The sequence below is a fragment of the Lactuca virosa genome, chromosome 3 (genome assembly GCF_052849685.1).
Source record: "Lactuca virosa cultivar CGN04683 chromosome 3, Lactuca_virosa_CGN04683_v6, whole genome shotgun sequence".
NCBI classification, from domain to species: Eukaryota; Viridiplantae; Streptophyta; class Magnoliopsida; order Asterales; family Asteraceae; genus Lactuca; species Lactuca virosa.
The window spans coordinates 114,539,179-114,551,560 of NC_136428.1; the positions used below are offsets into that span (position 1 = coordinate 114,539,179).

Consider the following 12,382-nt stretch of genomic DNA (forward strand, 5'->3'; position numbering starts at 1 on the left):
TTCTTTCTTGTGATGGCTCCTCCTTTTGGTAAAAACCCCTTCCCTTTTACTTGAACCTCTCCTCCTTAGCCTTCTTGTACTCGTCATAAGGGAGCCACTCTTTCTTTGGTCTACGCCAATCTTCATCATATCGGTCCCCACTTGAGTAACAAACTTGCACCTTTTTGTTGCCATTCTCATCCAAATTGCAGTCTCTAGTAAGGTGAGGCCCATTGCAATTTTCGCAACCCACCCGAATAGCATGTATCGTTTGGTCCATTTTATCCATCCTCCTATCCATGGTTTTTAGCATAGCCATAACTGTTGACAAGTCTTCTGAAGCTGCATAGGCAGCCCCCCTCGTCACATCATTTCTTGGATTGTGGTATTCTCTAGAATGCTTAGAGAATTCTTCAATTAGTTGCTTTATCACTGGAGGTGCCTTCTTCGTGAGTGGACCTTGCGAGTCAAGTAATTGCCTAGTGGTAACATTTACTCCATCATAGAAGATGGAGACTTCTTGTTGACTATTGAGGTCATGATGTGGGCAATTCCTTAGCAGGCTCTTGTACCTCTCCCACGCTTCATATAGTGATTCTCCAGCTTGTTGTTTAAAGTTAGCTATGGCTTTCTTTAGCTTGGATATCTTGGATGGCGGGAAGAATTGATCAATGAACTCTTCTTTCATTTGGGCCCATGTAGTGATAGATCCTGGGGGCAATGACTTGAGCCAATCCTTGGCAGCACCCTTCAAAGTAACCGGAAGCATGCGAAGTAGCTGAGTTTCCCGAGGCACATTTGGAACATTGAAATAATCAGCTACATCATTGACTTCGTCCAAGTGTTTGTAAGCGTCTTCATGGTCTTTGCCTGTGAAGGGGATCTCTTTAAGTAGAGCCAGGATGTGACCCTTGAGCTCAAAAGTAGCAGTAGCGGGGATTGCGGGTTGCACAAGTCCCGGTCCGGTATCATCGCGTATCCTCTTCTTCCATTCCCCCATGGGGACTTCATCAATGTTAGCCATGAGAATAGTTAATTCGTCGTCGGAATCGGAAACGTGACCGAATGTAGGGTCTTCTTCTTCCTCGGTCTCGTACTCGACGTCTTCTTTAGTTGGGTCTTCGATTGTCAAAGAGGCGTTGGATGCTCCTAATTTGCTGCTCTTCTTCTTGCTGAAAACGGACTTTAGGTTCTTTAGTGGCGAATTCCTTCAAGAAGTGGATTCTCCAATGGATTTTCCTTTGTTCTTCCTTAGGGCGGATTCCGGGTCATCTAGAGGAGGGATCAAAGGTGTATCAGATCCTCGGGTCATGAAACAACTGCAAATAAAACAAGAAAAACGCGTAAAAAGAACAAAAATAAAATAAAAGCTAAAACTGTGAACAGTGATGGACTCGCCGAGTTTCGTCGAGTGCACTCGGCGAGTTCAAGGTAAAAACAGAAAAATTTTCTACTTAATTTATTAAAACAGGGATTGATCAAAACCTATACTAACTACTAAATTACCTCAGAATTAACTTTGTGTAAGATAAATCCCACACAAAGGATCGATAAAAATAGAAATTAGTGCTAATTTAGAACCGTTCCCCGGCAACGGCGCCAAAAACTTGATGTGTGTGAAATGCACTGGTTTTAATCCTACTTTTGAGTTATAAATTAAGCACACAAAGGCAGTGAACCTGTCTTTTAGTGGTATAGTTGGGTAAGTAGAATGTCGAACTCAGGGAACGGTAAATTAAAACTAAAGACTAATTTTATCTAAATTAAATAGTAAATATGGGTTTTCTCTAGTTTTACAAGACTAGAAACTTACTAATACTACTTAGGCTAAGAACTAGAAAAACAAAGATTTAACTGAATTTAATAATAAAAGGGACTTCTGTTTAGTTCAACTCAATTGATCCTATGGTTGATATTATGGTAATAGTGCAATGGATTAATTCTTCTATTGGCTACCGATTCAAGTGATTAGCCTTGCGTTCGCTACGATAATCCTTAGAAAACAAACTAACTCAAACAGTGATCAGTTGTCTAATTTAATTTAATTCACTAGATTATTTATTCGGGTTAATTTAGACTTGTAATAGCTAACTAAATTGGTCCTTTAGTTAACCTCTTGCTGATGGTCATCAAACAAGCTCACACATGAATTTACCTAATTTTTCTTATTAATTCTAGTTTCACGTTCGTTAGTCCTAGACATATGATAAAGTGGTCACATAAACATATGGGGTTGATAATTAAAAGATGTTCATACTATTTAATTATCTTCCTATTAACAGAAAATTAGTTATCATTCACACACAAGGTTCTTTAACAAGCTAAAATTAACAAAATCACCAATATTTAATTAATCCTACCATTAATCAAACCATAATATCAATTTTGTATCCCCAAACAGAAGTTTAAGAGTTTTAGCTCATGATTGAGGTAATTAACAGCAATAAAACGAATTCTAATTGTCTAACCATAATTGAGAAACAATAGATTAAGTAGAATGATGAGAATGTGCCTCAAATCTTCTTCGGAATTGGATTCTAGGTTGTATCTTCGTTCTCTAGGGTTCTTCTGGCTCTTCAATCGCAGCTTGCTTCTCCCCAAAGGTTCCAGAAGTCCTTCCATCGGATTAAGACCCGCTATTTATAATTATCACAAAACAGGGGCTACTCGGCGAGTAGGTCGTGGACTCGCCGAGTACTAGTGTGAAATCCGTGTTCGGTAAGGAATCTTGACTTTTCTTTCGGGAACATTCTAATGAACTCGCCGAGTACATGCGTGGACTCGCCGAGTAGGTGTGTAGTTTTCCTTTTTTCTTCATTCTTTGGTCTCTAATTGCTTCTCCTTTTTCCTTTCTGCTTCCAAGCATGTCTTTTGGACTGAAAACACAATATAAGCATTATTAAGTACCTTTTGTCTATATTATGCATATAATTAGCCAAAAATGAATAGAAATATATGTTAAACATATGATTAATTTTGCACATATCAATGTCTCAGTTCATACGATATCAAGAATGGAGGAATATATGATCCCTTATCTAAAGGACACGTTTCTGATATGATCAGAGTTCGACAGCGGCTTTTGAAAGCTACGATTGCTGATCAAGTTCCAAGTGGGAGATTGTTGGATTAGGTGTGTAAGCCCATAACTATTTTGGTATATACTTGACCCGATTGTGAGCATGGTCCTTTTGGGTTGCCTTCACCATAGCAACTGATAGGATGAATTAAGGAGAAAGAGGATTAATTATGATTTATTAATATATTATATGAATAATATATTAAAAAGAGAAATCATATTTTTTAATTAATATTAGTCAAGAATTAATAAGAATTAATAAGAATTAATTTTGTGGGTAAAAGAGATTAATTGAATAAAGGGGACTGATATTGTAATTATATGATAGTTGCAATTGGGCTATGGATTCCTAATGGAAAGGAGTTTGGACGAAATCTATGGGAAGCCCATATGGATTTTGTCCAAGGGCTTTCTAAGGGAACTTCATGGGTTGCTTAAGGCCTAAGCAGAGAATTAGGGTTTCACTTGAAACCCTAGCACCCCACACAAGTATATAAAGACCCCTAAGGCTCCCAAAAACGTGGCTAAGTGATCTCTAAGGGTTCTTGGACGTTTTTGGTGCTCCTCCTCCTTCTCTTAAGTCATCTTGTTGCTCATGGTGTTTGTGACTCCATTAGAGGTGCAACATTTGAGACACTAAGCTTTCAGAAGTCAAGATCAAGAAGGTTTTGAGATTGTTATTGCTATATAACAATCAAGGTAAGATCTAAGCCCTATTCTTATGTTAAGATTGTTTATCATATGCTAGATCTAGGGTTTATGAGCTTTGGATGATTATTGCATGTATATTAGACAAACTAGATCCAAAGCTTTAGGGTTTGCATGTACACCATAGGATTGATGTAGTGCTCAAAATCCATCATACACATCAGCCAACTTCTCGCCCGATGAGCTCTCCCGAATGGGCAGAAAATGGGCACTCTTGGTCAATCGATCCACGATGACCCATATAGCGTTGAACCCATTCGTCGTCCTCGACAGGTTGGTGATGAAATCCATCGTGATTTGCTCCCAATTCCACATGGGAATCTCCAGAGGTTGTAGCCTTCCATGCAACCTCTGATGCTCGGCCTTGACCATCCTGCAGGTCAAGCACCTCTCAACGTACCAAGCGATTTCTCACTTCATGCACAGCCACCAGTAACTCAATCGTAAGTCCTCGTACATCTTGGTGGCCCCCGGGTGAATAGATAAGCGAGACTTATGAGCCTCCTCTAAAATAATATGTCTGACTCCACCAGACATCGGGACCCAGACCCGACCGCAACGGGTCAATAATCCCTGGCTATCATGTACAAACCGGGTGTTCTCACCCCTGATCCTATCAAGTTTCCAGTTCTCCTGACGCATACCCTCAGCCTGGGCTTCCCTGATCAAGCCTACAAGTAGAGAATCCACTAAAATCCTCATGCATGTCACTGGTGTAGAAGAACCAGCTGACTTGCGGCTCATAGCGTCTACAACCACATTCACTTTACATGGGTGGTAAAGGATCTCACAGTCATAGTCCTTGACTACATCTAGCCATCTGCGTTGTCTCATGTTCAGGTTCGGCTGATCCATGATGTGTGTCAGGCTGTTGTGGTCCGTGTAGATGGTACATCGGACCCCATAGAGGTAATCCAAATCTTGAGAGCGAATACCACCGCTTCCAACTCCAGATCATGATTGGGGTATCTCGTCTCATGCGACTTCAACTGCCGCGATGTATAGGCTATCACCCATCCTCTCTGCATGAGGACCGCTCCCAGTCCCGTGATGGATGCATCACAGAACACCACAAAATACTCAACTCCCTCCGGGAGAGTCAAGACTGGAGCCTCACATAATCGTTATCTGAGGGTCTCAAACGCCCCCTGCTACTCGGGGCCCCACCGGAAGTCCACCCCTTTCCTCGTCAGACGAGTGAGATGTACTGCAATCTTGGAGAAATCATGTATGAATCTCCGGTAGTACCCTGCTAATCCCAAAAAGCTCTTGATGTCTGAGGGAGATTTTGGAACCCCCCACTGCATAACCGCCTCGATTTTGGCCGGATCGACCAAAATCCCCTCCTGGTTAACGAGGTGTCCCAGGAACTGGACCTCTCGTAACCAAAACTCGCATTTTGAGAACTTGGCATAAAGCCGTTCTCGCCTTAGAACTCCCAACAACTCCCGCAGATGCTCCTCATGCTGCTCTCGGGTCTTGGAATACACCAAGATATCGTCGCTAAACACTATGACCGAGCGATCAAGCATCGGTCTGCAGAACCGATTCATCATGTCCATGAATACTGCTAGCGTGTTGGTGAGCCCAAACGGCATCACCACGAACTCATAATGTCCATAACGAGTTCGGAACGCGGTCTTCTCCACGTCCTCCTCCCTGACCCTGACCTGATGGTACCCGGACCTCAGGTCTATCTTGGAGAACCAAGATGCTCCCTGCAACTGATCGAAAGTATCATCTATCCTCGGGGGTGGATACCGGTTTTTCACCATTAACTTGTTCAACTCCCGGTGGTCGATGCACATCTGGTGTGAACCATCCTTCTTCCTGACGAAGAGTATCGGCGCTCCCTACGGGGAACTACTCGGGCGAATGAACTGCATCCCCAACAGTTCCTGCAACTGTGATGACAGCTCCTGTATCTCTGGCGGTGCCAACCGATACGGCGCCTTGGCGATGGGGCCACACCTGCTACTAGGTCAATCCTAAACTCGACCTGCCTCTCCGGAGGCACTCCGGGTAACTCCTACGGGAACATATCAGTAAACTCCCTGACCACCGAAACCTTTGAAACTGAAACCTGATCTCTGGCCCACGTATCTACCACGTACGCTAGATAACCCGCACACCCGTGCTGAATGTACTGTCGAGCTCTGGCAGTCGAACAAAACCCTGATCCCAACCTAGTGCCCTCGCCATAAACAATCAGTTCTCCCCCACTTGGGGTTCGAACTACAACTCGTTGACCCTTGCAGTCGATCATGGCACCGAAACGACTAAGCCAGTCCATACCCACGATCACACATACATCCCCGATCAGAATCGGAATCAGGTCTATCGAAAAAGATACTCCGAAAATCTCCAATACGCAACCCCGATAGACCGAAGAAGCGGAAATCCCATGTTCGTTGGCGATGGAGACTCGCAACGGACACTCTAACTCTCCCACTGGCAACCCGAACTCCCTACTAAAAGTCTGAGAAACAAACGACCAACTCGCCCCCGAGTCAAATAATACCAAAGCAGGTAAGGAGTTCACTAAAAACGTACCTAATCACAGGTACAACATATAAGCATAAAACAGATATAATCAATAAGATAAGGGATAGAAACATACCAGCAACCACATCTGGTGCTGCTCTGGCCTCCTCAGCTTTAAGCTGGAAAGCGCGTCCCTGGGCCCTCGGGGGCGCTGCTCGACCCTGACCCCGGTCAGTGATCCTCAGTGTTGCTGGTACGGGGGCCTACACCATCTTAGCGGCGAGCAATGGGCAGTTGGCCTTCACATGGCCAATCTGCTCACAATGGTAACATAACCTCACACTCGAAACTAGGGCGGGCTGACGACAATCCTTCGCATAATGCCCCTCCTTGCCACACTTGTGGCACCCGCTACCTGATCGACAAAATCCAGAATGACCCTTCCCGCACTTTCCACAAGTGCGGCCATGCTGACCTCCGGTCCTAGTATCATCTGTCTTGGACCGCTTCGACGTAGACTGTGACTGCTCCGGGGCCCGCCTCTTCTCTCGTAACTGTAACTCAATATCCAGCTCACGCAGCCTAGCGGCCTCCTGTAAATCCAGCAAAGTATCACATCGCTGGGTAGCAACAAACTGTCGGATATCAGTCTTGAGCATGCTCAGATAACGTGTCATCTGAGCCGGCTCGGAAGCAAACTCCGGGCAAAACATCACCCTCTCCGTGAACATACGAGTGATCTTGGTCACAGTCTCACCTTCCTGCCTCAACTTCAAAAACTCATGAGCTAGAAGCTCTCGCTCGACCCGTGGAATATAGCGAGCGCGTAACATATCCCTGAACTGCTCCCAAGTAACAGCAGCTCTCTGATAATCCGAATAAGACCCCGTCATCAGTCTCCACCACTCCTTTGCCCTGGACCTCAGTAGGTTCAGGGCACATCTGACCTTCTATTCAGTAGGACATGAGCACGTGAAGAAACAACCCTCCACGTCAGACCGCCACCTCATGGCTCTGATCGGATCCTGAGTACCATCAAATATGGTGAAAAGCTCTGCCAACTCCTCCCTTGCCGCGGTTACAGCCGTTGTAATTGCTGCGGCAGGCGTCTCAGCTAGGGCTACATATCTGTCGTCAAAATACTCAATCATAGCAGTCTTAATAGACCCAAACATCTCCGGAATCTGACCCCAGACGATCCGATCACCTCCTCGCGGATGATCTCTCTGACACGATCCTCTGTTAACACTGGCTCACCCTGACCGATATCCCCGGGCTCTGTCGGAGCACCCTGATCACCCTGCCCTGATCCCGATCTGGATTCATTCACAAAATGCCTCGTAACCACCATACTGAAAATATACCAGGAAGATATCATATAATCCACATAAATAACAGGGAACCAACTCCCAACTAAGCCTTAGGGATTGTGACTTCCTTGCTACGCGTATGGGTCATGTGCTTTCAGTAGTACGGGCCCATACTACCTTCCACACCTACCCATATTTGTCTCAAGTATCATCACAATACCCTAACAACATACACCTTCATGGTGATCGCTCAATCCTCGCTCCTAGAGGAAAGCTAACTATCTCATGACTGGTCTACTGACCTCACACAACTCAACCATCGATGAAACTTTCACCAACCCTACAGCACTAGTGTATGCTAGTCATACATAACGTTGGACCCTATAGACTTTCGAATACATGATCCTACCCTAAGCCCTTCATCAAACAAGAACATGAAATAAGGCCAAACCAAACATTCTCATACTATAAGATCTTAATTATGTACGACCATGATGCATACACTAAGAAACTACAGTAATGATGTCAATTTCATATAGTGAAAACCCTAGGCTACCAGACATCTTACAATCAGGCAATTCTATCATGCAATTCCTGAAGATCCCTAGCCTAGTACTAGCATGTTGTTCTAACATATCACAATATAAAATAACTGTATGGTATTTTGGAGTCTACATACTGGCTCTGGCTGATCGTACACTCTTCATCCTCCTTTAGTATTTTGAAAACCATTTAAAAGTCATTTTGAAAATCCTTTCCTTGATTTGAGACTGCATTCACACGAGTGTTCCTCTAATTCACTCAAACCAAGGCTCTGATACCAACTTGTAACATCCATAAAAATCAAGCCAATTTTAAACTTTTTAAAACATTTAGAAACCAACAGTTATTACAATTTTTTTTCAAAATAATTCCATATCAGAGTATCCCAGAAACATAGTCATAAAAAGTGAGGAGTTGTACGATCACGCCTTTGCCTTCCCGCGATCATCTGAGGTACCTGAAACAAAAACTAAAACTGTAAGCCCAAAGCTTAGTGAGTTCCCCCAAAATACCGATATATAACAAACAGTACACATAATAACAGCATGTAATGGGTCCAATTCTCTACAGACTGAATTACCCCCAGAGCCCACAGTGTGAGTCTGGCTTGCCTTCCGGGCCCACAGCTCACATCTGGCTTGCCTCCGAGCCTACAACATAAGTCTGGTTTGCTTTCGAGCCCACAGCTTATGACTGGCTTGCCCCCTGCAGTCCTACAACCGAAACATATATGACTTGCCCTCAATACGAGTCTGGCATACCACTTAGTCCTCAGCTCATATCTGGTATGCTAATGAGTCCTCGGTATGAGTCTGGTATGCCTTCCCGGCCCTCAGCTCATATCTGGCATACTCTAGGGTTTGTTGGTCACTGCACGAGACAGTGCAACCTCAACCCTACCCACACAACATGTCTACATATACAGCTAATAACGCATACGGATAATCGAACAGTAACACAGGTAGTCCTACAGATCTACCTAATTGGCATAGCAAACTAGCATGCATAATCATCTCATATTCAACACGTAATCAACTACTAGGATATCGAATCCAATGGGTCGGCCTTGGTACCTTAGACCCCTTAGTATAGTGAGCATAGCTCACCTCTCAACTAAAGAATCGAAGTGATAAACTCAAACTCTCGAACCACGGCCACGAACTCCACCACATATATTTACCATAAAATCATTTCCATAAATTTCCAATTTACCAAAATACCCCAGAAGTCAACTAGTCAATCCTTGGTCAAAGTCAAGGTCAACAGTCGATGTTGACCCAACTCGTCGAGTCCTTCCTGAACTCAAGAAGTCGTGAAATCCCCGGTTGACTCGTCGAGTTTCCCCGTAACTCGTCGAGTTCATGCATGTCTAAATGTCGGGAAAACCCTAGTTGACTCGTCGAGTCCATGCAGAAGTCCTTGCACGATAATATCCATCGTACTCGTCGAGTTGACCATGCAACTCATCGAGTCCCTTCAGTCTTTTCTCCATTCAGATGCTTTTTAATCCATTCCAAAGCTCCATAACGTTGATCTAAGCTCCTAAGGCATACTTCTTACATAAAGTTGCAAATTTTACGTACATACAAGTTTCTAATGACTTAAATCAAGCTAAAGAAGAGGTTCTAGGCAAGGGAATTACACTATCATGCTAAAGACTGAGACTTTATGATTGTAAGGGCCAAGATGAGCCTAGATCTGAAGTTGCAACTTCAGATCTTAGTTCATCAGTCGAAAGGAAGCACCAATATACCAAAATGGCCCCAAAACTCAAATATAGAAGGATATAGCTAGAAGGAGATCAAGGTAACGACTTGATACCTTCAAATGATGCTAAACTGGGGTACACTTCAGATCCACACACGTTCCTTGCCTCAAACTTTTTGATCTTCAAGTTCCTCTCACCAAGATCCACCTTCAAATGCTTAAAACACACAAGTATGGAGAGAAAACAACGATTTAGGGTTTCTAGACTCACAAAGGGCTATATGTGAGGCTAAGGGAGGCTAATAACCCTTTAAATATAGTGCAAAACCATGGAAATTAGGGTTTCATCCTCCAGCTCCAAATCGTCGAGTCTTGTCCTCTGGCTCGGCGAGTTGGTCACTTAAGTTTGCAGTCCAAACACGTTCCTAATCGACGAGTCAGGGCCTCCAACTCGTCGAGTAGGCTTTTCAATATGAAAGAGTAAAGCTAAAAATTAATACCTGAGAGTCAGGGCGTTACAGTATACGTGTTTTATAGCATCAATTTTGCGGCAGTAAGAGCAGTTGCAGTTGATAATCGTTTTTTAGGTGAGTCTCTTCACTATACTCGTGGGTCCAAGACACCACTGTCGGCCCACTAGATTATGTTTGTAGGATGGTAGTTGTCTTTGTGACACTTACTATTATGTATGCATGTGCTTGTTATCTTTGTGATTCTTGTTGATATGATTATATGCTTAGTTGTACGGGGTGATATAGACTTGATACCAGTTGAAAGAGATCGAAGGGGTGAAATAGAACTAGTACAGGTTGAAAGAGACCGAAGGGGATCAAATAGACCCAGTACTGGTTGAAAGATACAGAAGGGGGTGAAATAGACCCAGTTTAGTTTTGAATTGTTATGTATGTATGGTATGGGGTATTTTTGGGGAACTCACTAAGCTTTGTGCTTACAGTCTTATGTTTATGGTTTCAAGTACTTCCGGTTCGAAAGGGAAGGGCCCGACATAATCACACCGCATCCACCAACATTCTGTATTTTATGATGTGATTTGTACTCTGATAACTACTTTATACATAATCACGTTACAAGTTGGTATCAGAGCCTTGGTTTAAGGGATTCGGGCACACTCTCGGGTGTGTCTGAAGTCAAACTGAGGATTTCTAAAATCTTTTAAAAGAAAATGATTTTCGAAAAAGGTTTTCTAAGAAAAGGGGGTGCGATGCATGCAATCAGCCGAGCGCAAGTAAGTTTTCCCAAAATACCCATATGTGTGATATGCTCATTGTTTTGGTATGAGTATATGAGAATTGCATGTTAGATTAGGAATAAGGATATGCTCAGGATTTGCATGATAGAATGCTAGGAGAGATGCCTTTATATGCCTGTTGATTGAGCTTTTGGAACTGCATGCTAGTACGGATTTCAGGTTATTTGATAGAATGGTCTGATATAGGTGAGGCACTGGTTTAGATCACTCGATGCTTGAATGTTGCTTTCTTTGTGCTTTTAGGGAATCCACTGGTATCGGCTAATTATTAAGCGAATACGTTAAATTACATGTTGTGGGGGTTGGATAATTCTCGAAGGATAGGTTCAACCCTATTGCACAACTCTTGTTTGAGTCTAACCGTTGTAAGGTGGGATCTAGCAATCGAAAGTTATCTGATGTCGACAACATGTAATTGTATTCATGAGGTATTTAGAAGGTATTAGAGGGAGTCTTTTCTGAAGCTGATGGCAGAGAGTGGTGTGAAGGGAACCTTAGGAAAGCCTAGGAAGAATGTTATAATGTGCTTGTATGAGCAATTTTGAAAGAGCGATTCTAGAAGGAGAATCTAGGAAGATTAGCAATGTTGGTAGAAGTTCGTATCATTGCAGAAGAAAGTTAGTTGGAGGATGCCTTTTTATGTTTTATGGCCTATAGAATGGTATTTTCTGAATGCTACTTGCTTTGTGCTTTGTAGGACCCATATTGATGTAGGCTAACTATTAAATGAATATGTTAAGTTACATGCTACGAAGGTTAAATAATTCTAGAATGATTGATTTGGCCCTATTGTGCAACTCTCGTTTGATTCTAATCGTTGTAGGGTTAGGTCTTTTATTCGAAAAATTATTTAAGTTATGTTGCATGTAATTGTATTCATGAAGTAGTTACTGATATTAGTAGGGGTTATTAAGCAGCTGATGGAAGGGTGAGGTGGGAATCCTAGGAGAGTCTAGGAATCGCCTTAGAGGAACTGGTATGCTGTTTAGCGGTATATATTCATTTGAGGGCGAGTATATGTGATTGGATCAGACAATAACGGACATGAGTAGTTACTTAGAGGATCTAGAATGATTCTTGAAGAAAGTACAGATAGGTGTGGAAGGTAGTATTGGGCCCATACTACTGAAAGCATTGGATCCATACTCGAATCAAGGAAAACTTTCAAGGATTCTAAGGAGCTGATTGAGGGTAGATTATATGGTTCGGCACCATGATTCATTTCAGTGGGTTTTCGTCTTATTCGGTTTATCGATTATGGACGTTCAAGATAAGAAAGGGTTTGGTGACTGTTTAGGCCTT

The 12,382-nt window shown here is 43.0% G+C and overlaps 1 protein-coding gene and 1 non-coding gene across 2 annotated transcripts in view; one reads left to right on the forward strand and one right to left on the reverse strand.

Annotated features, from left to right (window-relative positions):
* The first annotated feature begins 512 nt into the window (after nucleotides 1–512).
* LOC145167920 (small nucleolar RNA R71) lies at nucleotides 513–619 on the forward strand. The gene has a single exon (XR_013741521.1). It is a non-coding gene; the product is annotated as a small nucleolar RNA R71 (small nucleolar RNA).
* Nucleotides 620–2,752: 2,133 nt separating this feature from the next.
* Nucleotides 2,753–12,382, reverse strand: part of LOC145162553 (uncharacterized) — an 88,191-nt gene continuing 78,561 nt past the window's right edge. The window contains exon 2 of the mRNA XM_079081667.1: nucleotides 2,753–2,855. Within this exon, the coding sequence (XP_078937793.1) occupies nucleotides 2,794–2,855 (62 nt within the window). The 3' untranslated portion in view covers nucleotides 2,753–2,793. The remainder of the gene's footprint in view (nucleotides 2,856–12,382) is intronic.